The 27,907-nt window shown below is 45.6% G+C and overlaps 1 protein-coding gene and 1 long non-coding RNA gene across 8 annotated transcripts in view; one reads left to right on the forward strand and one right to left on the reverse strand.

The window, feature by feature from the left end:
• Positions 1-10,152, reverse strand: part of PLEKHA7 (pleckstrin homology domain containing A7) — a 214,873-nt gene extending 204,721 nt beyond the window's left edge. For all 5 annotated transcript variants that reach the window (XM_045557599.1, XM_045557598.1, XM_045557597.1 and 2 more), the window contains exons 1-3: positions 10,030-10,152; positions 9,846-9,922; positions 9,709-9,766 (exon numbers count right to left, since the gene is read on the reverse strand). In XM_045557599.1, coding sequence (XP_045413555.1) covers positions 9,709-9,766; positions 9,846-9,922; positions 10,030-10,115 — 221 coding nt within the window. In that variant the 5' untranslated portion in view covers positions 10,116-10,152. The remainder of the gene's footprint in view (positions 1-9,708; positions 9,767-9,845; positions 9,923-10,029) is intronic.
• Positions 10,153-10,244: 92 nt separating this feature from the next.
• On the forward strand, positions 10,245-27,855 carry LOC123642484. Of its 3 annotated transcripts, none has more exons than XR_006736466.1 (3): positions 10,245-10,557; positions 21,011-21,174; positions 27,514-27,855. It is a non-coding gene; the product is annotated as an uncharacterized LOC123642484 (long non-coding RNA). The 3 variants fall into 3 exon arrangements; XR_006736467.1 differs by having other exon boundaries at positions 21,063-21,174; XR_006736468.1 differs by having other exon boundaries at positions 10,246-10,557; positions 21,087-21,174.
• Positions 27,856-27,907: the final 52 nt, after the last annotated feature.

Genomic DNA, 27,907 nt, shown 5'->3' on the forward strand with positions numbered 1-27,907 from the left:
ACAGGAGTTGGGGAACCCCTAGGGCAATATCCCCCATACACCACTCTCCTGCAGCAAGCTACTAGTGAAGGATTTTATCCAGCGCCTGTCCCTACTCCTCAACTCAGCACCAGCCTCTTGGTGACTCCAACGGGCACACAGGCACTATGACCCTCACCCCCGGCCCCCAGCTACATCGTCTCCGCTGGCCTCTCCTGCCTCGGGCTGCCCACTGCTCTGCTCCACAGCTGCCCGGCCTTCCTCACTCACCCTCAGAGCCTCCAGCCCCAGGCACCCATATTGAAACTGTCCAGTGTCCCTCTCCTCTCTTGGACTGGGTTCTGCTAGAGGGCAAAGACAGTTACCTCTATTTCTCTCCACAGCACCCAGTGTCAAGACTGGCTGCTTAATCAGAGTCTGGTGACTGAATGGATACATCCCTGATCAAAAGCCATGCAGCCTCCAAGTAAACTGTTCCTCCAATAAGGTGCTCGCCACTCCTCAAGGGGGCCAGCTGGCTCCATCTGTGGACAGGTGAAGACACCTCAATTTGCAAGTGGAGAGGATATGCTTACTGCAGAGGTTATTGAATTAATCTAAAACAGAGCTCTGGCTCCCCTCGTCCTGGGAGGAGGACATTCTCCTCTCTGGCGTCACACAGGGGGAGAGAACACAGGAGGCTGTGCAGCCGGGGGCCTAAGTACAGGGCTGGAATGGTATCTCTGCCCCCTCCATCCCCCCAGCACACTGTCCACACCACAGACTGTGTTGCAGGAAGGCACAGGAGGTAGCCAGCAGCCCCAGGAAGAGATTGCATACTAACTCCAACTGTCAGATCTCGAGAGGGTGACGGCTCTGTCTTGGCAGGAAAAGCCTCTGAGAAACCCTGAGAACACTGGCTGTGACGTTGGCAATGCTCTTCTGGCAGGACCTGAAAGAGACAGCCTGGCTCTAAGCAGGCTTAAGAGGCTCATCAGCCCCTAAGCTGTGGTCAGCTGACATCTGGGGGGAGGGGTGACACTCCAGCTGGGGGAGGTCTACTCCCCCAGAGCACAAGGGACCGGCCCACAGTCGGTCCACCCCACCCATCACTCTTCTACCCTGTGGGGACTTCCTTAGGGAGGCCCAAGAGTCACAGTGAGGTACAAATAACCAGTTTTTTTTTTTTTTTGGAGACAGAGTCTCACTTTGTTGCCCGGGCTACAGTGAGTGCCGTGGCGTCAGCCTAGCTCACAGCAACCTCACACTCCTGGGCTTAAGCGATCCTACTGCCTCAGCCTCCCGAGTAACTGGGACTACAGGCATGCGCCACCATGCCCGGCTAATTTTTTCTATATATACTTTTAGTTGTCCAGATAATTTATTTCTATTTTTAGTAGAGACGGGGTCTCGCTCAGGCTGGTCTTGAACTCCTGACCTCGAGCGATCCACCCGCCTCGGCCTCCCAGAGGGCTAGGATTACAGGCATGAGCCACTGCGCCCAGCCACAAATAACCAGTTTTGAGGGACAGACTCCATAGGGAGGATTCAGAATAGAGGGAGTGGTGACAAGAGCCAAAGGCACCGTGTACCACGGTAGAAATTGCACAGAATTTGGAGCCAAGAGAATGCAGTTTCAAGTCCCAGCTCCCCAATAATGCTCTGGCCTTGGAAAGATCATTTAACCTCCCTAACCGCTCAGCCTCAAATGCTTGATCTGTAAAATGAGGATAATTCAAATACCTGCCTCTAAAATTAATGTGTTTTTCAACTATAAAGCACCACGGTTATTACTGTTGACACTTGTGACCTGAGAAGCACCAGACAGTACATCTGTCCTTCAGTGGTGAGCGCTGCTAACCAGGTGGCTGCCCAGATTAAGAAGCAGACATTTGTGCAGCCCTCTAAATGCCCAGAAAGGAAGCAAACCAGGAGCTGTTTCCATACCTCACTACCCTGGGCTCTCAAACCCTGGGCTCTCAGACCCTAGACACCTGGAGCCTAGACAAGACACCTGTGGCTTTGGGACAGCCTAGCCCTTGAAGGATAGGTTATAAGCATTATTTTTTAATTAACTTTTTCTTTCTTTTTTCTTTTTCTTCCCTCTGTTGCCTGGACCGGAATGCAGTGGCATCATCATAACTCACTGCAACCTCCAACTCCTAGGCTCAAGCGATCTTCCTGCCTCAGCCTCCTGAGTAGCTGGGGCTACAGGTGCACACCACCACACCCAGCTAATTTTGTTTATTTTTTGTAGAAACAGGGTCTTGTTATGTTGCTCAGGCTGGTCTCAAACTCCTGGCCTCAAGTCATCCTCCCGCCTGGGCTACCACAGTGCGAGAATTACAAGGGTGAGCCACCACACCTGGCCTATTTTTTAATTACCTTTTTATTTGGAGATAATTGCACACTTCAAGAAAAGTTGCAAGAACAGAGCAAAGGACCCCCATATGGCCCTCACCCAGCCACACCCCCTGTTAATATTTTGCCCCATTTTCTCTGCCATCTACTCCCTACCCCCACATATACCTTTTCTCCCCATAACCACTTAAGAGCAAATACTTCAGTGTATATGTCCCAAAAATAAGGACATCCTTTTAATACCAGAATGGTCATGCAGTTTTTATTGGTCCAAACCAATTTGAGTTGAGTTACATAGCATGCATGCTCCTGACCCAGGCAATCCCAGTTGAAGGCCACCAGACTGCTTCTGCAGCAGCTGAATGCGCTTAGGACTCAGAATTCATGTCTCCAGCCCACACATAGCTGTGTGGGTATACAGAAGAGAAGCTCACATTTATTGGGCATTTACTATGTGTCAGTCACTTGCTAAACTCTTTCTATCAATTAATTCATGTAATCTTCCCAGTTAACCCCATGTTGCTGGTGACGAATGAGGCTTAAAAACAGTAAGTAACCTGCCAGGGTCAGGAAGCTGTATGTGATAGAGCTGAAGTTAGAATCCATATCTGACTCAGGAGCCCATACATTTAGCTACTGCCTCTTTACAGTTGCTATCACTCGCATCCAAAATCCTATGCATTTTTCTGCATGATGAAGTTGGCTGGCTGTGCATTGGGCTTCAAGAAAAACCAACCCTGCTGCACAGGCCAGTATCCAGGGGGGTGTGAGAGCAGGCTGGAGGAGAGAGAGGTGGTCTGGCACAACTTAAAACTCGGTCCAGGTAAAGATGCTGAGGTCACAACAGCTGCTGATGTTTTCCTCGAGGCCTGCTGTACATCCTGCTTTGGAGATGTAGGGCCCAGAGAGGCTGGAAAGCCAACAAGCAGCCTCCCCACACTTCCCTGTCACCTGAGACTTAACAGGGCCCATACATATTTCTGTTTAGGAAAACACAAAGCCATACAGTAAACAGGAAATGTCTTGCCAAAATGCTGACCTAAAAGGAAGATATGGTAGAAGATTCCATAATAAATTAAATTGAGGGTAAAGTCTCAATTAATTTTAGTCTGCCAATGAATTTTTGGACAGAGCCAACATTGTGATGGCATTTCCTGCATCCAGTGTCCCAGGTGAATTGGCCTTCACCCCCTTTTGTCATTAGAGCTATAGTCAAAAAGTCTGAGAAGTCCTGGTCTGAGGGAACATGTCCAGGCCTCTCCCCTGAACCCTGAAAAAGCTGAACTAATACAGTATGCAACTTTAGGAAAGTCACTTTACCCTTCTCAGCCCAAATTTCTGCACTAAAAAATGCAATAGTTGTGAGATTCCAACCAGAGGATGTTTGTGAAGCACTCTGTAAACAATAAAACATTAACTCAAAATACTTCTTATTTCAGAAAATTGAAAAGCAAATGTTTTGACAGCCATTTAAAAACAACAGGCAAATAAAACCATATTCCTCCGTGTTTTTCCCTCTGCCAATACTTAAGACATCATGCCAGTTACTGAAATGCTGCTGTCTTACACTCAGTAAAAAGATTCAAACCCATTCTGTCCTCTGAAGAGACAAAAAACCAGAGCAGGCACCTCATTAAGTGACCAAATAGTCCACATCCTGAACTGCTCTCTTTTTTTTCTTTTTTTGGAGACAGAATCTTGCTCTGTCACTTGGGCTAGAGTGCTGTGACGTCAGCTTAGCTCACAGCAACCTCAAACACTTGGGCTCAAGCAATCCTCCTGCCTCAGCCATCCAAGTAGCTGGGACTACAGGCAGGCACCACCACACACGGCTAATTTTTCTATTTTTAGTAGTGACAAGGTCTCTTTTGCTCAGGCTGGTCTCAAACTCATACTTGTGACTTCAAGCAATCCTCCTGCCTCAGCCTCCCAGAGTGCTAGGATTACAGGCGTGAGGCACCGCGCCCAGCCCTGAAGTGCTCTCTTAAGGAATCTTTTCCCGAAGTCTTCCATTTAGGAAGCCCCAAATTTGCTCCCATAGACATGGAAAGAGTGCCATCAAGGCACAAGAAAACTTCACCCAGCTTCATCACACAGGAACACCTCTCCCTACCACCCAGCATCTGTATTCTCCTTGAAAGACACTTTTCCAGTGGGGAAAGAGCCTTAAGAAGCAACTTGCAACCGTTTTTCCTAAAGAGATTTTCTTAAAGAGGTTTCTTTTGGGGGCTGTTTTCCCGCTATGCTACAAATCATGGCTCTTAATCCTTCCTTCAGCTTTCAACACAACACTCACTGTTATTCCTTTCCCACAGAACCTAACATTTAAATCCATGAACCAGTTCTCACTCTCGATAAAACAACCAGGAAATGAAACGTAAAGTGTGGGATTTTGCCAAAACTTGCCAAGCTGGAAGAACTTAACCTTCAACAATGAGAGGTTTCAGAATTCCCATTTTAAATATATGTAAGCTGCTAGTTTGCCAGAAATTCTTTGTGGGACTATTACCTCAGCGTTTGAAATAAAGTTTCTGGGACTGCCGTTCCCAGCAACACTTCAGTAAGAAAGATGACAAAGAAATGAACCAACAGGTTTGGCACTCTACAAATTTCACTAACATGAAGTTCAACATTTGTCTGGGGAGGAAAACGTGGAAGACAGGACAAACTCCTTCCTAGGGGTAGCTTGGAAGACTGCCCATGGGGTGACGGCAGAATTAAACTTCAAGAGGGCAGCTTCCCGGGCTGTCCAGTGTTCGCTGGCTTTCCTGAAGGGCTTCTAGGCTTGGTGCCTACAGCTGACTGGGATCCTCACCTGGACATCTGTCACACTTGGTTCGTCCTTCACTCCCCAACTCCTCCTCTCTCCCTTTACTTTCAGACTGAAAAATGGGTTGCCAAATATAAAACACACACCCTAGATACTTGGCATTATCTCCAAAAGGGTAACCCTCTGAATGGGGCTTGCAGCCTTCCCTCATACCTGGTCCCCACTCCCTGCCTCCAGGGGCCGGGTTCTTAACTGCCCACTCCCAGCCTCCTGGAGCCCCAGGCCCAGCCCTGGCTCCCTGCTCCTCATGCCCGCCCAGGGGGCTCTAGGCACAGGTACTTGTGCTCTACGGTGTCTTGGAGTGGAGCATGGTGGTGGTGGTTCCTAGCATATAAGGTAAATGCCCTGATATTTGCATTTAAAACTTTATATTTCACAATATAGACATGAACTATAAAATTTGTTAATAACTTAAAATTAACAATTTAACAAAAATCAAATAATTGCTCTTTCTTTAGAATGATATTAAATAGCAAATTTTTAAAAACCATGACAAGTCAAGGGAAAGACTGCAGAAGTTTTTTATTTTAGTACCTTTAAAGACACTTCTTTCTTTCTTTTTGAACAAGAAGTCTTGTATTTTCATTTTGTACTGGGGTCTCACAAATTATGTAGCCAATCCTGCATCTAGGACCTGCTTCAGGCCTAAGAGCTGGGGAGGGGAAAGTCAGCCTTACTCCAAGCCTCAGAAACGTCTTTCCCAAGAATCTCACTGCTTTCACTTAGGGACAGGCACCCAAAAGGAGAATGGTACCTACACAGGACAGCCCTGCAAGGCCCCAAAGCTAAAACTGAGGAACTGGAAGCTAAAAGGGACCTTGTGAAATTGGCTAGTTCCTGCCAGGACCCTGGAGCCATGTCACAGAGAATGCCAAGGCCCAGTATCCAAGGAGAGAAGGGGGCCTAGTCCAATGGCCAACAGATATCCCAATCCCCAGATGCCAACCACTAAAGTTATGAGGTGAAGAAGCCAGAGGAGGCTGCTTGAGCCTCCACTGGTCAGGTTCCTGCTTTGAGCATTGTTGTCAACAACAAATGACAACATCCAAGAAGCCTGGGGTCCAGGCCCCAGCCTGATTTGATGGGCCTGTTCCTGGCTGCTTAGCTTCTTTCACCTTGCCCATTCTTCTCCATACATAGCCCTGATCTCCTCCCCAGTAAGACCTTCCAAGACTTAGAATACTTAGTAAACTCACTGGGCCTCTTTAAATCACTGCTTCTCCAATAAATCCCAAGTGCCTACCCAGTGCCCAGGCCTGGGCTGGGTGCCACAGTTTCAGAAGCAGTGTACCAGAAGCCTGCCTTCAAGGAGCAACCTTGGCACTGGCAGGGTAGCTGAGTCTCTCCTCTCTGCCATTCACCCTCCTTGTTGACTCAAGACCCATTCAAAGCCTGCTGTAGGGAGAACCCAACCCACAAGGTCCCACGAACCCCCTGAAGAGCAGCCCAGTACAACACTCCAACTCCCATGGCCTCTTTTAGAAATTTCTCCTTCATAGGTCCATGTTTGAAAAGGTTTTGTCTGCCAAACTGTATTTACTAACAAATAACGTCTTCCACTTCTTACTAATCAGAGACATGCACCACTGCTAATCAGCACAGGAGACTAAGGGCCACTGGAGGATGGGGAGCCAGGGATCAAAGTAGGACCATGCCTAGGGACCTCACAGACAGTTACCATGGAAGAGTCAGCAAAAGGGCAGAAGGCTGGACTCTGGCCTTTAGAGTTCTACCTGCCCCCTCAAGAACCCAGCTCACAGCTGTGCCTAGTACATCAGGGCACTCGCAGCTCTTCCTCCTGTCAAATGGATGATGGGACCTGCTCCTCTGGGAGACCAGTGAGAGGCACGCCCTGGATCCCATCCCTCTCACCTTCTCAGAAATGCTGCTCCAGCAACTGTCCCATCTCTTTCCTGCATCATCTATTTCTCCCTCTCTACTGGATCATTCCCATCAAAACAAAACATGCTGTCCAATCTCCCACTTGAGAAGAGAAGAAAAAAGAAAAGAAACCCACATCTTCTCCAGCTACCAGCAAATGTCTCAACCCCACTTCACAACAAAACTACCTTGAAGACTGGCCTATCCTGACTCCACCTTTAGGCTTCTGTGACCACACATTCTCTGGGCCTTCTCAAGCCTTCTCAGTCTCCTGTCAGATTCACCTGTTTTCCTTTTAAACACCGTGCTGTCCCAAGGCTTAGGATATCTCTTTTCTGTCCATACTCTCTTCCTAGGGGATTTCACCTAATCCCATGGCCTGGAACAACATCTGTTATACCCAATGGATCTCTTTAGTCCTTTCTCCACACAAGCTTCAGATTCATACATTTATCTGACATATTCACATCCCTAATGTAAAATGGCAAAACAAGACCTCATGATTCTCTCCAACCCCAAACCTGCTCCGACCCTAGCCTTCCCATCTCAATGATGGGAGCACCATCCACTCCAGTGCTCCAGCCCCTAGGAATCAGCTTTGACTCTTGTTTTTCTCTCACAGACTGCATCTGAAGCATCAAGAAGGCCTGTAGACTTTACTTTCCAAACACAACCTGAATGTGACTACTACTCCCCCTCTCCATTGTACCACCCTCAGGCAAGCCACCTACCTCCAGCCTGGACTATGACTGCTGTCCTACATCCTACAACCCACTGTCCTCATAGCAGGTAGAGTGAGCTTTCTGAAAATGCTAATCAAATCATGCCTCTCCCCTGCTCAAAAACCTCCAATGACTTCTCACCGGGCTTAGAATGAAGTTTAAAAACTCTTCACCCTGGGTCATAAAACTTTACATCATTTACCTCTCTCCTACTTATGAATTTTTCTCATGCCACTTTCTCCCTTGCTCACCACACTCCAGGCGCGCTGGGCCTTTCTGTGGGATCACGTTTGTGCCAGAACTGTTGGACCCAGGCCAGGTCCACACTGGCATTCCTGCTCCTTGAACTTGAAGCTCTTCTGTGCCTTAAGCCCTGGCATTGGCTGTTCCCTCTTCCTGAAATGCTTTGCCACCTATCACCTCAGGATGGCTCCTTCTTGTCATTCATTCAAATGTTACCTTAAATGTCCCCTATTCAGAAACACCATCCCTGATCTCCCAATTCAACCAAGCCACCCAGTCACTCACCTTATTTTAATTTTCTGCTTGGTAGTAACCAAGATCTGGTATTATTCTTGTTTATTTACTTATTTTTTGCTCCCTTCCCTCCTCCACTAGACTGCAAGCTCCATGACCACCCAGAACTTTGTTCACTGTGTAGTCCCAATGCCTAGAACAATGTGTGGCACACAGGAAAACTTTATTAATAACAATAGCCATTGATGCAGTTATGAGCCAGAAAGCCCCCCTGACAGAGGTTCTGACGGTCCCAGCCTGCTCCCCAACTTGACACACATGTAAGAGGCAGGACAACAGAACCACAGCTAAGGCCCTCCGCCTCACTTCTATAATTCTCACCCATCAGTATTTTGAACTGCTGTGCAAGGGCCCAAACCAAGGAAAGAGGTTCCCAGGTTTTCTTGAAATATGCTGCTCCACTACTGACTAAAAGGTGAAGAAATGAATTCTGACTCACAGTCCCCCAAAGTACACCCAGTACTACTAGTCAGACCGCTGCCCAGACCTTTGGCTAGTTCATTCATTCAGCGAACAAACATTTACTGAGCGCCTACTCTATGCCAGGCACTGGGGCAAAGGATGAAAGGCAGTTTCTGACCTCACGCAGCTCACCAGGCAGAGTGAAAAACGTTGCCACACAGGCTCCTGCCTTGAGTGGGAAAGTAACTATACTCTGCTAGAGTCTGAACGGCGCTTTATTTAACTTACTGCTCTGACTTCTGCAGACCCTACAGACCCAGGCTAACCTGGCCAGTGAGGCAACGCTCCAGGGCTTTTGCGGAGAAGCAACAGCTTGACTAAGGAAAGCGCGAGTGCCTGTCGCCGTTCAGCACCGGCCAAAGAAACACCGAGTGTTCGAGGAAGATCATTGGTCGGCCGGGTCCCCCACCCCCACCGTCCCCGCAGGCCCGCGCAGAGCACCGAGCGCGGGGGTGTGGTTGCGACTCCCCGCGACCGTCCCAGAGAACGCGGCCCGAGAGGGAGGCCTCCCCGAGCGAGATTCCCTTCGTCTCCTCCTCCCCCGACCCCGAACCCCGCAGGGCCCCGACCCGGGACAGAACTCCTTGTTCTACTCTCCCCAGCCCAGTCCACCAGGTCCCCGCACCCACCCCGCCCGGCTCCGCGCAGCCGGAGACCCCAGCAGGGAGGCGTGTCCGGCCTCACACCGGCGCGGGAATCCCGCCCGATGGCTGGGTCCGAGGCGCAGAGTTTGCAGCCCCCGCCTCCGCAGAGGGCCGGACCCCGGGTCCCGGCCAGGTCCCCCGTCCCGCCTCCCTCTCGGAGCCCGCCACACGACGCGGGCACACAAAACCCCAGAGTGCGGCCGCGGCGCTGTGCGCGCCAACTCGCCCGGGACCGGGGAGGGGGCGCCCGGCGGGAACGCGGCCGGCCCCCGCGGCACAGGTGCGAGCGCGGCGCGGCCCCCGACTCACTCACTCGATGAAGTAGCTGGCGCCCTCCTCAGTGAAGCCCTCCTCCCAGCCGCGGGGCAGGTCTGCGGAAACGCGAGAAAAGTCCAGTCAAACTTGGGCCGCCGCGGCGCGCGCCCCCCACCCCGCCGGCCCGGAGCCCACCTGAGCGGATCATGTGGCCCGAGTTGACGGGCTCCCCGGTGCGCGGGTGCAGCCAGGTCGTGCGGCGGAGCTGGTCACTGCGGGGAGAGAGGTGCACCTGTTAGCGCCGCCGCCGCCCGGGAGAAGTCCGCCCGGCCCGCGCCCCCGCCCGAGCCCCCCGCATCCCCGCACCCCCGCGCCGCACTTGATGAAGAAGACGCGGCCGTCACGGCACACTCCGTAGGACCAGTGCTCAGGTAAAGTGTCCCGCCCGACCGCCGCCGCCGCCATGTTCCCGGAGCGCGGAGCCGCCGCGGGGCGAGGGGGAGGGGCGGGGCGGGGGCGGCGGGCGCGGGCGGGAGGGGTCGGCCCGCTCAGCGCCGGGAGGGGCGCTCCATCGCCGCGCGCGCTCCGCGGGGTGCGACCGCCCGGCCCGGTCCCGGCGCCCGCAGTTCGCGGCACCCGCGGGTCGGAGCGCGGTGCCTGCGGCCTTTGTCCCTGCGCCTTCCCCGCCCCCAGCCCGCCTGCCCGGGCTCGCCCCTTTGCCCCTGAGACCCGGGTGGGGCCGGGGACCGCGGGCGGGGGGGGGCCTGGGCAGCCGTCGGGCCCGCGGTTAGACCGGACGAACTCGGGAGAGGGCGCGCACCCCGATTGCCGCGGTGAACCCCGTCCCATCCCCACCGCAGAACTTCCTATCCAGGAACTACTTCAGGAACCAGGCAACACTGAACAGGTGACTGCCATATTCCCTCCTCCGTGTCTCCTCCGTAAAGTTAATAATAGAGTCTACACGGGATTGTTGCGTAGATTAAACGGAGTAACAACGGTGTAAAGTGCTGAACTGCACCCTGGCACGTAGTAGGTGCTCTATTAATGCCAGGCCGAGCATGATTTATTTCATTTTCCCAAGTTCGAACCGGGTATATGAAGCAGGAGAGGGCAGGTCCTCCTCATACAGGCCACACGCATCCCTGAAGTTGCAGGGATCGAAGGCGTCTAAGGCGTGTGGAGGGCTGGACAGCATCTCGTCCGTCTTTGGAAGGGCAACAAAGAGAGGCTGGCCGGGCAGGGCCTCTTGTGGGAGCTCTGGAAGGCTCTTTACGTGGCTGGCGCCTTCTCATATATTCGGGTCTTTGCTCCCATCTCAGCTCCTAGGGGAGCCCTCCCTGGCTCCTCCGTACAAGGAAGACCCTTCTTCTCCTCCCTTTGCTCTCTATTCCATTACTTGTTTGCATTTAATTGACGTTGTATGTGTGTGTGTGTTTTTGTTTGTGATATATTATTAATAGTTCCAACCTCCCACACTAAAACGTCAGCCGGATGAGAGGAGGGGGCTTGGTCTGTCTCATACACTGCCTTATCTCCGATACCTGGAACAGAGCCTGACTCATGTATGCATTCAATAAATGCAGGATGAGTGGACAGAACAAACTCCACACACACACACACACACACACACACACACAGAGCAGGAAGCTGGGCTCTGGGTGAGTCTCAGGCCCCATCTCCCAGGGACATGGGCTCCCCCGAAAGTGAGACTGAAAGTGCAGGGTGGGCATTATTTATTTAGAAGGGTTCCCAGACAGGTGGAGTTAGGCTGGACCAGGAAGGGGACAGGTGTGACTGGGAAGAGAGCACCCCAGAGGGGAAGGATGGCAGAGCAAACACGGAATTGTGGAAGGGTGTGAGATGTCGAGGAGACCAGAAAGGGGCCTTTCCTTGGGAACAGATAGTGGTGCTGGGACAGGAGACAGTTATGAGTTATAAGAGGGATGGTGTGATTGTTGAGGATCCTGGACACCTGTCTGAGGGAGATGCCTGCCTCTGAGGAGGTTCTTGAGCAAATGAAAATAGGAAAGTAGTGTTTTTATTGTTAAACATTGATTTAAAACAATACATTAAATGGGCAAAGGATGTGAACTCACAGTTAATAGAAAAGTAATACTAGTGCCTTGTAAGCAAATGAAAATACACTCAGCCATCTCATAGGAGAAATGCAAATTAAAATTAAGGAGAAATACTATTTTTTAGATATATTGGAAAAGATACATGTCGTGGAGAAAGATGTTCATTGTCCGTAGAACTATAAAATGGTTTAGTCTCTTTGAAGGCAATTTGGCAACAGCTGTTACAACTTAAATGCATGTACTCTACATTTAACCAAGCAATTCCACTACTAGGAGTGTATCCTACATTAGTGCTTATGGGGGCACAAATACCAGTGTGCTATAGTGTTCACTACAACGTTACCAATAATTACAAAAAACTGGAAACAACCTAAATGTCTATCAAAAAAGAACCGTTGATTAAATTGGCATACTCCTCAATGGAATATTATGCAGTTAAAAAGAATGAGAAAGATTTCTATGCATTGGTATGGAATGGTCTCTAAGATATTAAGTGAAAAGGCAAGATGCAGAACCATATATGTGATATGCTACTATTAGTATATAGTTATAGCCCATAGATTAAAAGCCAAGAAATAGGTAAAGTGATTGCTTCTGGGGAGGTAAACTCTGTGATAAGAATGGTAGGAGATTTATTTTTCCTTGTGTTCCTTTTTATACTGTTTGATATTTTTACCATTTAAAACATATATGTATATTTAAATATAAAATAAAATAATTCATCAGTAGATCCAATAAGAGATATCATGAAGTTATCTCAATAAATGCCAAAGGATGTAATCAGTAAAACCCAATACCTATCACTGATTTTAAAAATTGTGTTAGAAGTAAAATAAAAAAAACAGTGACAATATAAAATGCTGGTGAGTATGCAGAGACACTTTATATCTCATATGTAGCTAGTGCGAATGTAAAATGATACAGCCAGTCTGGAAAACAATTCAGCAGTTTCTTTAAAAACTAAATATTTACTTACCATGTGACCCAGCAATCCCACTCCTAGACATTTACCCCAGAGAAATGAAACATTTGTCCACATAAAAACTTGTACATGACTATCCATAGCAGCTTTATTTGTAATATGCAAAAACTGGAATCAAAATGTCCTACAATAGCTGAAACAACTGTGGCACATCTATACTATGCAATACAACTCAGTAATAAAAAGGAACTAACTACTGATAAATATATAACTACTGATACATACTCAGTAATAAAAAGGAACTAACTACTGATAAATGCAGCAGCTTGGATGGATCCCAAGGCATTATACTGAGTTTTTTTCAAAAAACAACCAATCTGATAAAGGTCACAAATTACATGATCCTATAGCATTCTCAAAATAAAAAAAGAACTGATTAGTGGTTGCCAGGCATTAGGGCTGGTGGGGAGGGGGAGAAGGTAGCTACAAAGAAATAGCATGAGGGAGATCTTTGTAGTGATGGAATAGTTCTGTATCATCATTACAACTGTGGTTACACAAATTGTGACTCGTGATAAAATGAAATAGAAGTATACACACACATCGTACCAATATCAGTTTCCTGGTTTTGATATTGTACTATAGTTATATAAGATGTAACCATCGGGGGAAACTGGATGAAGGGTAAATAGGGATTCCTCTACTGTCTTTGCAAATTCCTATGACTCTCTATAATTATCTCAAAGTAAAAAGTTAAAAAATGTGTTAGAAAGTTATAAATAACCAGATGTTTCTTTTGAGAGTATCTCTCTTAGACGTACACAACATTTTTTAACAATGATATATCAAAGATCTGAGACCATGTGGCTAGTTATGTAATATAGCCTAGACTCAAACACCTGTCCAGGGCCCTTTCCAACCTAATCATCTCAGGACAAATCACCACCCACTGTGATAATAGGAGCTTTTTGTACAGAGGCTCCTTCCCTTGATTGGCCCTGGTGAAGGACTTTATTTTACACTAGATGCTTCTGCTGATGTACATGGCACTAAGCCATTAAATTAAATGCAAGGTAGTTCATGGTCAAAGATAAATCAAAATGTGATTCAGTCAACCAAACACATGTCCAAGAATTTTCAGCTTCCAGGTAACCAATAATTTGGTACCATCCTGTAACAGGTCTCCTTCACTATCAAGGAGACAGCATGGCATGATGAAAGAGCATGGAATTTGGAGTCAGACAGACCTGGGTTTGACCATGGGTGACACCCCCTCACTAGGCTGTGTGACCTTAGACACACCCCTCTCTTATCTATTGAACATCTGTTGGCAGTAGACACTATAAAATTCTAGACCTTCAATGGTCCAGACACCATGGACCCCACCCTTAGAAGTTCTCAGTATTTGGCAGAAATGTGTGTTCTAAATGCCAAAAGACAAGAGCTGCTCTGGAGCAAAAGCGGGGTGTGTGTGGGAGGGGATGCAGGAGCCTGAAGGTGGAACACCCAGCACAGTCCTCACCCAGGTGCTCAATAAATGCTAGGTCTCCCCCTTTCCCACCTGCAACGCTGGTAGGAAGCAGGCAGCCTCCATAGAAGATATCACTAGCGGTTCCCAGAGCAGTGAAAGGGCCTCACAAGGTCAGCTAAGGTCTCCTCATCCCTTACCCTTGCCATGCTATTCTTTGCTCCTCTGATGTAATTATCCACTTCCTTTATTTTTTCATTTAAAAGCCTTCTCTTAAGTGTCTACTTTGTGTCAGTTCCATAGTAGGAGACAGTATAAGGGAAGAAAGATAAGATAGCATGAAAATAAGTACATTGGTCAGGGTTCTCCAGAGAAACAGAACCAATAGGATAGATGGAGAGAAAGAGAGAGATTGAGATTTATTATAAGGAATTGGCTCACCTGATTATGGAAGCTGATAAGATCTGAAGTTGGCAAGCTGGAGACCCAGGAGAGCCAATATTGCGGTTCCAGTCTGAAGGCTGGAAAAAAAACTGCCATTCCAGCTTGAAGGCAGTCAGGCAGGAGGAATTCCCTTTTATTGGTGGGAGCGTCAGCTTTTTGTTCTATTCAGGCCTTCAACTGATTGGATGAGCCCCCTACCCATACACATAGACATGCACGCACAAGGAGGGAGGGCAATCTACTTAGTCTATTGATTTAAATGTTAAACTCATCCCAAACACCTTCACAGAATACCCAGGATAAAGTTTGACAAAATACCTGGGCACCCTGTGGCCTATTCAAGTTGCCACGTAAAATTAACCGTCACAATAAAACACAGCCTCTTCCTGGGGTATAGAGACAAGTAGCACCAGCAGCTCTCAAATTCAGGCTATCCTTCTGTCTTTTAAATTCAGCTGAGAATTCCTCATCCTCCTCCCTTCAGCCCCCACTTCCCAGCCTTCCAGCCTGTTCACAACCCTGCCAGCTCAGGCTCTGCACTCCCTTTCCCTTTTGGTTCAGCCAAGAAGCACTCTCTTTCTCTCTGATACTTTTTTCTTTTTTTAAATCTGTCTTTAACTTTTATTTTACAATCTGTGGAACAGTCACAAGTATAGTACAAAGAACTTTTTTTTGTAAACCATTTGACACATAAATTGCCCATATGATGCCCTCGCCCAAACACTTTAAGATATATTTTTTACAAACAGGGACATTCTCCTACATAATCACCATACAACCATCAAAAGTCAAAATCAGAACCTAATACTGCCATATTACTACAATAGAATCCTCAAACCCTATTCAAGTTTCCTCACTTATCCCAATAATGCCCCTACCAGCAAAAGGATTCAGTTCAGGATCGTGGGATACATTTAGTTGTCATATCTAGAGCCTTCAATCTGTAAGAATTCCTGATGTCTTCCCTTGACTTTTAAAACAGTGACACTTTTAAAGATTATAGGCTGGTTATTTTGTAAAATGTCCCACATTTTGGGTTTGTATGATGTTTCCATATGGTTAGATTTAGTTTATGCATCTGTGGCAGAAATATCACATAAGTGATGCTGTATTCTTCTCACTGCATCCTATCAGGCACCACATGGTTTCAGTTTAGCCCATTACTGATGACATTCACTTTGATCATTTGATTAAGATGGTTCCTGTCAAGCCTCTTTATCATAAAGGTACTCATTTCCCCTTTATATTTTACCAAACAAGTTTCTACAAGGAAGTACTTTAAAACTATGTAACTATCCCATGTCTCATTAAATATTCTATTTATATCTGTATATGCTCGTGGTTTCCTATCTTATTCATTGAGTTATATAATCTGTTATTACCATTATTTATTTTGAAACACAAATTATCCCAGATTTGGCCAGTGTGAGTCCTTTGAGCTGGCTCCTGTGTTCCTTTGATAGTGTCCCTATCATTCTTTAGGTATTAATACTTCCTTACTTGCAGGCACAATGAGATGTTTCAGGCACATCTTATACTTTTCTGTAAATCCAGCCATTTCTTCAAAGAGCCTCAGTTTCTTTGATTGGAAAATGGTTTTTAGAAAACCAAGATCTGGGTGCCAAGTATGCTCATTGCGATTAGGGTGTTCGTGCCCAGGCCTCAGTGAACAGAGCTCTACACACATTTATATCTATAATTATTTCTGTATCTGCATATATAAAGATAAATATTGAAAACCACAAGTTCACACCAATACCTGCAATTCTAATACAATAATAACACAGTAACTTCCTTCTCCAACAGTGAGAGACCTAGCTGTCATGATCTTTAATATATTTACTCATTCGATCAATCCCCACATATGTAGCCTGTTTTCCATTGGGTGCACTCCCCACATGGATGCCCTCCTCCCCTCACTCAGGTTCTGACATTCAACGTTGACCACCACTGCTGCTCCTTCTCCCTCCCCTGAAACTTGACCCCCTTCTCACTCTGTCCTTGCCTCAACTGCTCTGTGTCATCACACCCACCCCATGGATGCCCTCTTTACCTGCATGGGCCCATTCTCTTTATTGGGCACTGTCTTTATCCTAGTTGGGCTCCAACACTGCAAGCTGGGCCACCCCTGTTGGGGGCACGCTCCTTACCCTGCATTGCCTCTTTGGTACTCTCCCTCCCCCACCCCCCAACACACACGTCCAACACATGCGTCCAACACATGCGTGCCTTACTCAGACCCTCCTAATGGCTCTTGGACTGATTTCTTCAGAAGGGAAGAGAAAAGAGCCCCAAACTTTTCTTAACAGGCCACCCTATTGTCACTTCTCCCATTACCAGATCACCGGTCACACTTAGCTTCCCAGACTCATAGAGAAATACAAACCCACACGTCTGACACATCATATAGAAGTTTTAGACTGGAACAGCCCAAAAATACTGCTGCTCAGCCCAGGGTTGATGCAGTAAGTGCTTTGTCATGCAGCTTCAGCAACTGCAGATACCAGTTTCATTGCTTCTCTTTCCAGAGCACTCACACACACTCCTAGGTCCACATCCCAGAGCATCCACAAACCACCCTCAGAACACAATATACGAGTCCTGATCATTGTTTTTCAATATACTGCAGAGCATATGGAAATACTTTACAGCATGTAAGGCAAAAAAAATCCCAAACACCTTTTCTCATAAACATGCCGCTGCCTAGCAACAGGTCTCCAACATGAAGCAATTCAGACATTCTATCAAGTTACTTAAAACCAAACTTTGCTATAGAATATTTTGGTTGATATTTTCTGTTTGACCACAGTCTAGTATAGTTAGAGAAGCCACATAGACATAAATTCTCAGTCCTGATTCCATCAATTACTAGATATGTGCTTACCCTGAACATCCATAGGATGGGAGTAATGATGTTTGCCACAAAGAGTGACCGTAAGGATTAAATGAGAGCGCACGTGTCCGAGCACTCTGGAGAGAACGTTAGTTGTACCACTATCAGTCGTTATGTAATACTGCAGTGCGGGAAAGACGGACACTCAGCCTGACTGAGGATCTACTACGTGTTGGGCATTTTCTATCCATTCATGAGCCTGAGAGGGAGAAGTTTTGACCCTGGACTCTATTGTTCAGCTTTGAGGATGAAGAGGAGAAAATGGAGAGAGGACCACTGTGGTCCTCTCTGGTATATGAGACAGAGGGAAAAGGGCAGCCTGGGTCCCTCTCTTCCCAGCCAGCTCCCTCAGTGCACACAGCCTCAGCAGACAGCACATCTGGCAGGGAGATCAGAAGGTGGTCCTGCAGCTCAGGTTCTGACCTGGGTAAAAAGGGAGGGATCAGAGATGCATAGAGTTTTAAAGCTGGAAAGGTCCTTAGAGATGACCTTTGGCCTTCTGCTTTTTTATTCTATAAAATGAAGGGCTAGAGTAGTTGTCTGAGGACCTGAAGGGACCTTTGTGACCTAGACAGGACTAGAATCCATGACTCCTGACCTGCAATCCCAGGCACTCCCCCCAGGTCAAAGGTTCCCTTTGACTTGCCTGTCAGTGCTCTTTTAGAAATTGCCCACATTTATAGATGGAGAGAATTAGAGACCCAGAGAGAGGGCAGGACTTACATTAACTCAAGTGAAAAGGTTAGCAAGAGATCCACACTTTCCCTCCTCGTGGCAACAAGGCCCTTGTGCTTGCTTTTCCGTGTCTACTTTAAGCCACACAGGAGGAACCCAGGCTTCACTGTGGCAGCCATCATGATGGAGCGCCCCCACCCTGAGCACACATGTCATGGGGTGGGAGCTCATAGCATCTTGGGAAGGCTTTGGTAGGTAGCTTGTGGCAGGCGGCAGGGGCTGGGTTTAGGGAAGAGAGCCAAGAAGGAAGGAAAGAAGGTCACAATTATTGAGCGCTTCTTGTCTGTCGAGCTTGATCATCTCGCCACAACTACCTATAGGTAGGTTTTGTTTTAGCGATAGGGAAACTGAGGCTTTAAAAGTGAAGTAAAATAACAACAGCAATAATAATAATATTTTTTCAAAGGGGAGGAGAGGGAAAGCTCTTCTTTGCAGAAAAATGCCAACTAATGAATGTAGACAGAATGATGGCATCAGAAAAATCACTACCTAACAAGAACCCTGCAGTAACTACTTCTGGCAAGAATCATCAATGGATGCTGGAACACTAGGCAAAAGGCTGTTGTGGAACAGGATTTTCCACACAGCCTCCAGGTACCATCCCATGCAAATTACAAAGGGAAAAAGGGACCTTTACAATGAAGAAATCTAAGGGATACCCCTTAATCAAATATCAACCCCAGTAATAGGACAAACTTGTATCAGGTGCCTCCTGATGAGATGATGCACTGAGGACACACCACATAGACAAAGTGTTTAACCTATGTCTAATCATGACGGAACAATCAGACAAGTCTACACTAAAGGACATTCTACCAAAAAATCTACCCTGGACTTTTCAGAAATGGCAAAGTTATGAAAGGCAAAAAAGTGGGAAGACTATTCCAGATTATAGACCTAAACATAAAACCATAAAGCTTCAACTAGAAAACAGGAAAATATCTTTGTGCAGCCTTGGGGTAGGCAAAGATTTTGTGGACAGAACACAAAAAATATTAACCATATGAGAAAAAATGGTTAAATTGGACTTTATCAAAATTAACAGTTTCTGTTTATCAAAACACATTGTTAAGAACATGCATAGGCAAGCCACAGACTGGGAAAATTATTTACAGTACATATACCTGACAAAAACTTATATCCACAACATATAAAGAACTCCTACAAAACTACAATTTAAAAAAGAACAACCCAATAAAAAATGCCCAAAACACTTAAACACTTCACAAAAAATGGCCAATAAGCAACATCATTAGTCATCAGAGAAATATAAATTAAGACCACAATAAAATGCAATTTCATACCCACTAGAATAGTCAAAATAAAGAAGATCAACAACACCAAATGTTGGCAAGGATGGGGAGCAACTGAAACATTCATACATTGTTACTGGAACATTCATACATTGTTAATAGGAGTGTAAAATGGTATAACTACTTTGAAGAACTGTTTTATAGTTTCTTATAAAGTTAAATATACATTTAGCCTATGACTTATTCACCACTAGGTATTTACCCAAGAAGAACAGAAACATGACCATGAACAGACATATAAAAATATGTATAATAGCTAAAAATTAGAAATAACTCAAATGTCTATCCAAGATAATAGATAAACAAATTTCAGTACATATATTTTTCTACAGTGGAATACTGCTTATAATAAAAGGGAACAAATTATTGAGAGACATAACTGATGAATCTCAAAAACATTATGCTTAAGAAAACCCTAAAATACAATTTTGTTCAATTACGTTGAACAAAAGAGGACAGACATACAAATAGTACATTCTATTTATATTAAATACAAGAACTGGCAACACTTGTCTCTGGGGATAGAAGTTGGAAAGTGGCTATGGGGTGAAGGATGGGATCGGGTAGAAATTAATTGAGTTTCTGGACATATGGAAATGTTCTATATCTTGTTTTGGATGGTGGTAACACGGATGTCTGCAGTTGTCAAAGCTCATCACATTGAACACTTAATATCCATTCATTTTATTGTATGCAAATTATACCTCAATTTAAAAAAAGACCAGATTTTGAAAGTTGGTAAACTGTTCTGGATTAAAGAAGACTAAAGAGACAAGACTACTGTAATACACAATCATTGATTAGATCCTCAATCAGGAGGGAGGAAAGGGTAAAAAAGGCATTATTGCAACAATTGGGAAAATCCAAATATGGGTTATATATTAATCAATGTTAAATTTTCTGAGTGTGAGAATTATATTGTGAGTCTGTAGGAGAACGTCCCTGTTCTAAAGAGATACATGTGGAAGTATTTAGAGCTGAAGTGTCACAATTTCTTGCAATTGACTCTTAAATGGTTCTGGAAAAAAATATATAAATATAAAGCAAATGTGGCAAAATGTCAACAACTGGTGAATCTAGGTATATGGAGATTCACTACAGTGTTTGCAACTTTTCTGTAGGCTTGAACATTTTCAAAATAAAAAGTGGGAGGTAGAAAAAGTAAAGAAAAAATTAAATATTAAAATTTTTAGTAATAAACTAATGAGAAATATGCAAGTTTAATGTGAAGAAACTCCTGGTGATTACTGAGGTCTATAACACATGGCTTGAATAAACAGAGAGCTGCACTTTATTTATTGGTGGGAAGGCTCCAAATGGGGGTGGGATGGGGGTAAGAAATGAAGTGCCTCACCCAGGGTCAAGGTCACACATGAGGATATGGTGGACCCTTTCCCCATGGGTGATTGTGTGAGTTAAGCCAGTGCTTCTCAAACTTTCACTGGCATCACAATTCCCTGTGGCAGTTTGTTAAAATGCAGATTCCCTTCCCTTGATTTTGCAGGTCTGTGTGAGGCCTGAGATTCTACATTTTTAATAAGTTACATTCCCACCAGGTGATTTTTTGAAATTATTCCCAGACCACACTCCAAGAAATGCTGCTCTAAGAGAATCTGCCCGGAGTCTGGAGGTTCAGAGAGAAGCAGAAGGGAGCAGGTGACTCCCAAGGTACGTGCATATAAAATTCCTAGAAAAATATGCAAATGACATTGTTAGCCTCTGAGAAGAGGGCTGGAGGGTCCTGTGTAAGAGTGAGACTTATTTCTATACTTTTTAAAAAATTGTTAAATATTTTTTCACCTTAAGTGTGTACTACTGTTTCAATTAGGAAAAAATAATATTAAAATAAGAAAAAAGAGATAATGAATTTAAAGAGCTTATTATTAGCACATTGACTAACAAATTGTAGGTAGTCAATAGGTAAAAATTCCTTTCTTTCTTTTTTGTCCTCCACCCAAACATTTATCATCCCTTTACCTTCCTCATTTCCTCTCCACCAGCAGTATTCCCACTGATGCATTCAATCAATAAATAGTGATATAGTGAATATTGTGCACTAGGCTGTGTTCTAACGGTATAGCTGCGCACACAAAACACAGTCCCTGCCTGCAAGGAGTTTACATTCTAGCGCTCTCCCATCCCCGCCTGGCACATTTTGATTTATTACCTCCTGCCTCCATAGCTTTATACAGGCCATCCCTGCACAGAAACTTAAAGTACCTTCTCCTACTCTACTCCTTCGGAATTGGACCTAAATTCTCCCTGAAACCTTCCCTCCCTACTTGATGTTCACAGGAGAGAGGCTTGATAGAGCTTTGGACCAGGTTCCTGCTGCCCTCTGGTGGGACTCCCTGGTGGCTCAAGGGCCGGTGCTCTGCAGACCTTGTCTCTAGGGCCTGGCTCTGTTGCCCCTTGGGTGGGCCAGGCCCAGGGGATCTGGGCACCCAGAGCATACTGGCTTCCCTGCACCCTGGGGCTCAGAGCTACGATTTGTGTGACCTCAGTCTGAGCCAGAATGTCCCTAAAGGCCACTGTCTTTGTGGAGGCAATGCTGTATGGGAGGGTAAGTAGTACCACTGCCCTGGGCAGGGGGTGAGACACCAAGTGAAACACCTGCAATAGTTTTATTCTGTGTTTTTATCTTATGCCAAAAGCTATTTGTACTCTTACAGAAACGTCAGAAAATAGAGACATCCAAAAGAAAGGTTCAAACAACTCCCATAAACCCACCTAGAGACAATTTCTGCTCACACCTGGAGCAGGAATGGAGAGGAAGGCTGGACTCTAGTCTTCACCACCCTCTCACTGTGTGACCCTGAGCAAGTCCATTCTCGGAGTCTCAGCTTACTCGTACACAATTTGCACGCTTCATTAACGTGCCGCCTGACTGTACTCCTCTGTGATTGTAAGTCGGTGGCCCCACATCCCCGCTGCACATTGGGATTAACGGGAAGCTTTTAAAAATAGAGATGCCTAGTTTCTACAGCTCCCATTCCTAACAGGTCTCTGCTTTCCAGAGCTCAGGAATCAATATTTTTAAAAGCTGCCTGGGAGAATCCCAGTGAATCCCTCCTGGTTGAGAAGCATTGGTGTATATCTTTCTTTTCTTTTTTTTTCTGAGACAGAGTCTCGCTTTGTTGCCCGGGCTAGAGTGAGTGCCGTGGCGTCAGCCTAGCTCACAGCAACCTCAAACTCCTGGGCTTAAGCGATCCTACTGCCTCAGCTTCCAGAGTAGCTGGGACTACAGGCATGCGCCACCATGCCCAGCTAATTTTTTCTATATATATTTTTAGTTGGCCAGATAATTTCTTTCTATTTTTAGTAGAGACGGGGGTCTCACTCTTGCTCAGGCTGGTCTCGAACTCCTGACCTCGAGCAATCCACCCGCCTCAGCCTCCCAGAGTGCTAGGATTACAGGTGTGAGCCACCGCGCCCGGCCTGGTGTGTATCTTTCTAGATGTATGTTTGTGTGTAAACTTTTTTACAAAAATGGAATCGTTGTTTGCATTTCATACCTTTATTTAAGCAGCCCACTAATAAGACTCTTAGGCAGTTCCAACTTTCAACATTACAAATATCGAAAAGCAGTAAAAGTAGGCTAAAACCAAATGGTACATAATTTGGGAGGCTCCTGGAAAGTTCTGAAAATGGACAAAAATGCTTAAAAACTCTTAAAGGGTTGAATATTGTTTGATGAAGCATGAAAATGTCCAAGGCTATAGAAAAAAAAAATCAGCAACTAGAGAATATTCATTTTCAATCAAATCACTGTTCCAATCAAAATGTTATATTCACAAGAATGCTTTCAGAAAAATTGCTTTCATCTCGATCATATGTCTCTGTGGCAGCAAGAGATTCCTTCCAGCTCCCCCAGTGTCCTTAGAAGAGGTTTGAGACCCCTACTCACAGCAGTTCTACCTGCGAAATAAACATCAGACCAACTGCTGGGCATGTACCCAGCAAGTACTGCTGGTTCTCTCATGTGCCAGGCTCTGTGCTGGGCACTGGAGTGTGAGGCAACCAAGACAATGTCTGCCATCTTCCCCTGCAGGGGCTCCCAGTCCGGTCTGGTGGGGCAGACAGATACATCCCCACGTAATTCCATTGCAGGTTGAGACGAGATGGGAACCAGGAGTTGTGGCAAATGGGGAGAAGCAGGCAAAAGTTTCTGTCCTGTCCCTCCGGCAGCCATGAGGCTGTGGAAAGACAGCCTCTTCCTCCTCCTCCTCAGCAAAATGTTCTAGGTGCTTTTGCCATGAAACAAATTGCCCAAAACTTAGTGGCGTAAAACAATCATTTGATGATGCTCAAGGATTCTGTAGGTCAAGAATTCAGACAGGGCACTACAGGAATGGCTTTACTCTAAAATGTCTGGGATCTCAGTGAGGAAGATTCAATGACTGGTGACTCAGGGCTGAAGCAGGAGTCACGGAGAGGTATCTTCACTCATGAGTCTGGTGGTTAGTACTGGCTGTTGTCTGGGACCTCTGCTGTGGCTGTTGTCAGAGCTCCGGCCCATGTCCTGGGCTTCCTCACAGCATGGCGGCCTCAGGGTTGGCCTTCTTGCATGGCAGCTCAGGACCCCATGCATGAGCGTCCCGGGCAACAAGTCCTTTTCTGCCCTGGTCTGGGAATTCCTCAAGTGTCACTTCAGCAGAATTCTACTAGTTACAAGCAAGCCACAAGCCTGCCAGATTGATTGGGAGGGGAGTTAGACTCTATGTCTTGATTGGAGGGTATAAGGTTCTAAGAAGGACAAGTGGGACAGATTTAGTTGTGGCCATCTTTGAAAAATACAGTCTATCACACCCAAGATGGACCCAGGCACACCATTCACTGCAAGTCTAGGGGAGCAGGTCGGAGAGGGCCCGGCTAGGTGGGATGGAGGTAGGATGAGAAGGAAGCTGGACTCTTCTATCCTTAAGTGATTTCATGTGACTGTGGCCTCCATTTCTGCTCCTCCATGATGACTTTCTATCTCCAGCCCACATCTTCTTCTAAGCTTTTGACCATCCAACTGCCTCCCTAGTTTACCTTTCTGTGCCCTGGTTTCCTCTGAAAAATAGAGATGCTAATGCTGTCTCCCTCATAGAGTGACTGTGAGGATTAAACGAGATAATACAGTAGGCCCTTTTATCCTCAGGGATAAAGATCCCCAGTGCACACTTGAAAGTGTGGCAGTACCGAACCCTGGATAGACTATGTTTTTTCCTTCATATACATATCTACAGTAAAGTTTAATTTATAAGGTAGGTACAGTAAGAGATTAACAAGAATAACTAATAATAAAATAAGACAATTATAACAATATACTACAAAAAAGTTACTTAGGCTGGGTACGGTATCCCAGGCCTGTAATCCCAGCACTTTAGGAGGCCAAGACAGGAGGATCACTTGAGGCCAGGAGTTCGAGACCATCCTGGGCAATATAGCAAGACCTTGTCTCTATAAAAATTTTTTTAAAAAATTAGCCAGGTTGATGGTGGCATGCACCCATGGTCCTAGCTACTCCAGAGGCTGAGGCAGGAGGATCACTTGAGCCCAGGAGTTCAAGGTTCCAGGGAGCTATGATCAGGCCACTGCACTCCAGCCTGGGCAACAGAGCAAGACTCTGTCTCTACAAAAATTAAAAAAGAAAAATTAGCTGGGCATGGTGGTGCACACCTGTAGTCTGAGCCACTCAGGAGGCCAAGGCAGGAGGACTGCTTGAGCCTCCGAGTTCCAGGCTGCAGTGAGCTCTGATTGGGCCAGTGCACTCCAGCATGGGCAACAGAGCAAGAACCTGTCTCAGGGAAAAAAAGAAAAGCTACAAGTATATGGTAACATTAGCATCACCAGCAATACATGCCACCTAGTAGCTAAAAAAGAATAAGTGCATCTCAATACGATTCAAATCCTGTAATGTATATTATAGCAGGGATCCCAATTCAGATCCTTCCAAGGATTACCACATTTGAGGAAAACCTGTAACATAAACAAAAAGGAACTCAGAGAAAACAGACAGTGTAGAGGCAGAAAAATATTAACATATCCAGAGATGATTAGATACTAAATCAATGAAAAAATACGTTTCTATACAAAAGAACATCCAGGGGCCTGGCGCGGTGGCTCACGCCTATTATCCTAGCACTCTGGGAGGCCGAGGCAGGTGGATCGTTTGAGCTCAGTTGTTCGAGACCAGCCTGAGCAAGAGCGAGACCCCATCTCTACTAAAAATAGAAAGAAATTATATGGACAACTAAAAATATATATAGAAAAAATTAGCCGAGCATGGTGGCGCATGCCTGTAGTCTCAGCTACTCGGGAGGCTGAGGCAGGAGGATTGCTTGAACACAGAAGTCTGAGGTTGCTATGAGCTAGGCTGACGCCATGGCACTCTAGCCTGGGCAACAGAGTGACTCTGTCTCAAAAAAAAAAAAAAAAGAATATCCAGGGAACACAGATAATCTCTGAGCAGTGGTGTGCTGTTGCTGGCTTGTATGGGCTCATAAGAGCAAACTGTTAAATTTTCAGGAATTCTGCAAGCCAGTTAAACACAGGCACTATTGAAAACTCAATTACATAAACTCACAGGTAAGTAAACTATATTTGAAACAAGTGTAATAAATACTCAAAACTCATCACTTCCTAATTATTTCATACCATTTAACTATTCTATGTGGTCTTGAAGTCATTTATGTCCATTATATCTGTATAGAGGGAATACTATGTAATGGTCTGCTAATTAGCATCTCTTCCCAATGCCATGTTGAAACATCCCATTAGTAACTCAAAATCAGCCATGGTCAGAGTTTTCTGGAGAAATAGATAAATACTTCAAATCAGAGTTGTTGTTATTTTTCCCCAGAGAGCCAGCTGTTAAACATTTACCAACAAACTGCCTCTGGGAAATTAAAAATACGAAGGTAAAATGAAAAATTTAACAAGATTGGAAGATAAAGTTGAAACTTCCTAGAAAGTAGGAAAAGAGATGAACAGTTGGTGGTAAAAGATGAGAAAATTAGAAGGTCAGTCCAGAAAGTCTAATGTGCAGATATCAAGGAGTTCCAGAAAGAGAGCATACAAAATAGTGGGGAAGAAATTTTTAACAGAGTAATTCAAGAAAATTTCCCAGAACTGCAAAATAATTTTGAGACTGAAATAATTTACTGAGTACCTTGCAGAACAAATGAAAAAAAAAAAAAAAGCAAGATATTATTGCAAATTTCAGAGCATTAAGCAACAATGACATGATCCTAAAAGCATCAAGTCAAAAAAAGAAAAATCAAAGAAACAAAAAAACAGGTTACAAAGGAATGGTAATCAGAATGACTTCTCAGCAACAGCAGTTTGCTTGTTTTTAAAGCTAGAAACAACAAGCAGTGCTAAAAATTTTTAGGGCAAATTATTTTCAACCTAAAATCTATTCCCAGTCAAATACCCTATCAGTCAACAGTAAGAGTTGAAAAAAGACATTTTCGAAGATCTCAAAAATGTTTTTTTATGACTCAAGAGATGGATGCCATTTGGAAAACAAAAACAAAAAAATGTTTTTCATCCCTTATGCACCTTCCTTTAACAATTCTTTATTGAGTACCTCCCTACTGTGTGCCAGATACTATTCTAAGTACTAAAGATATAGCAGTGAGCAAACAAGGTCTCTGCTCTAATGGGGTTTATTTATAATCTGAAAAGAGGAAGGCAATAACAATCAAAAATATAACGTGGTGTAGTTACTCTGAAGAAAAACAGCAGGATTGGGGGATGGGATGCTGGTGAGAGGGTGCTTTTTTAGGCAGTGTGGTTTGGGAGGCCATCTCTGTGAGGCTATATTTGAACAGAGAGCTAACTGAAGGAGCATGCCCTGTGGACATCAGGGACAAGGCCTTCCAGGCAGGACCCGACCAAGGCGTGTATAACAAGGCTAATGCGACTAGAAGTGATCAGGGATGAAAGCAGAGAGGGAGCTGGAAGAGGCCAGAGCACAGAAGCCCTTTGTACTGGACACTTTTCCATTTGTCCCTTTAGGTTCACTCTCCATCCGGCTCTGCTGCCTGGGAAGCTGATGTTTATGGACCACATCAACAAGCTCCCTGGACCTCTGGCTTCTGGTGAGATTTGGCCAGTGGGAGGCACTGTAAGAAATCAGAGCAAGAGGAGAATCTCTACTGAGAGTCACAGCTCTGTCAGGTGGCCCCCACCAGCTTTCGGGTCCAGCCCCCCACCCAACCAGGGCTGGGATGCCTAATGCCTGATGCCTCCCCGTGGTGCTAGCTTCAGGGAACCACAGTGCAGTGCACCTTGGGGTTTCCCTTAACCCTACTTACACCTTTGTGGAGTCCCTTTAATAAACACTCTTCAGATTCCTCAGCTTGAGTGTGCCACCCATCTGTTTCCTGCCAGAGTCCTCACTGACACTCCT

Source organism: Lemur catta, chromosome 7, assembly GCF_020740605.2.
Source record: "Lemur catta isolate mLemCat1 chromosome 7, mLemCat1.pri, whole genome shotgun sequence".
Taxonomy (NCBI): domain Eukaryota; kingdom Metazoa; phylum Chordata; class Mammalia; order Primates; family Lemuridae; genus Lemur; species Lemur catta.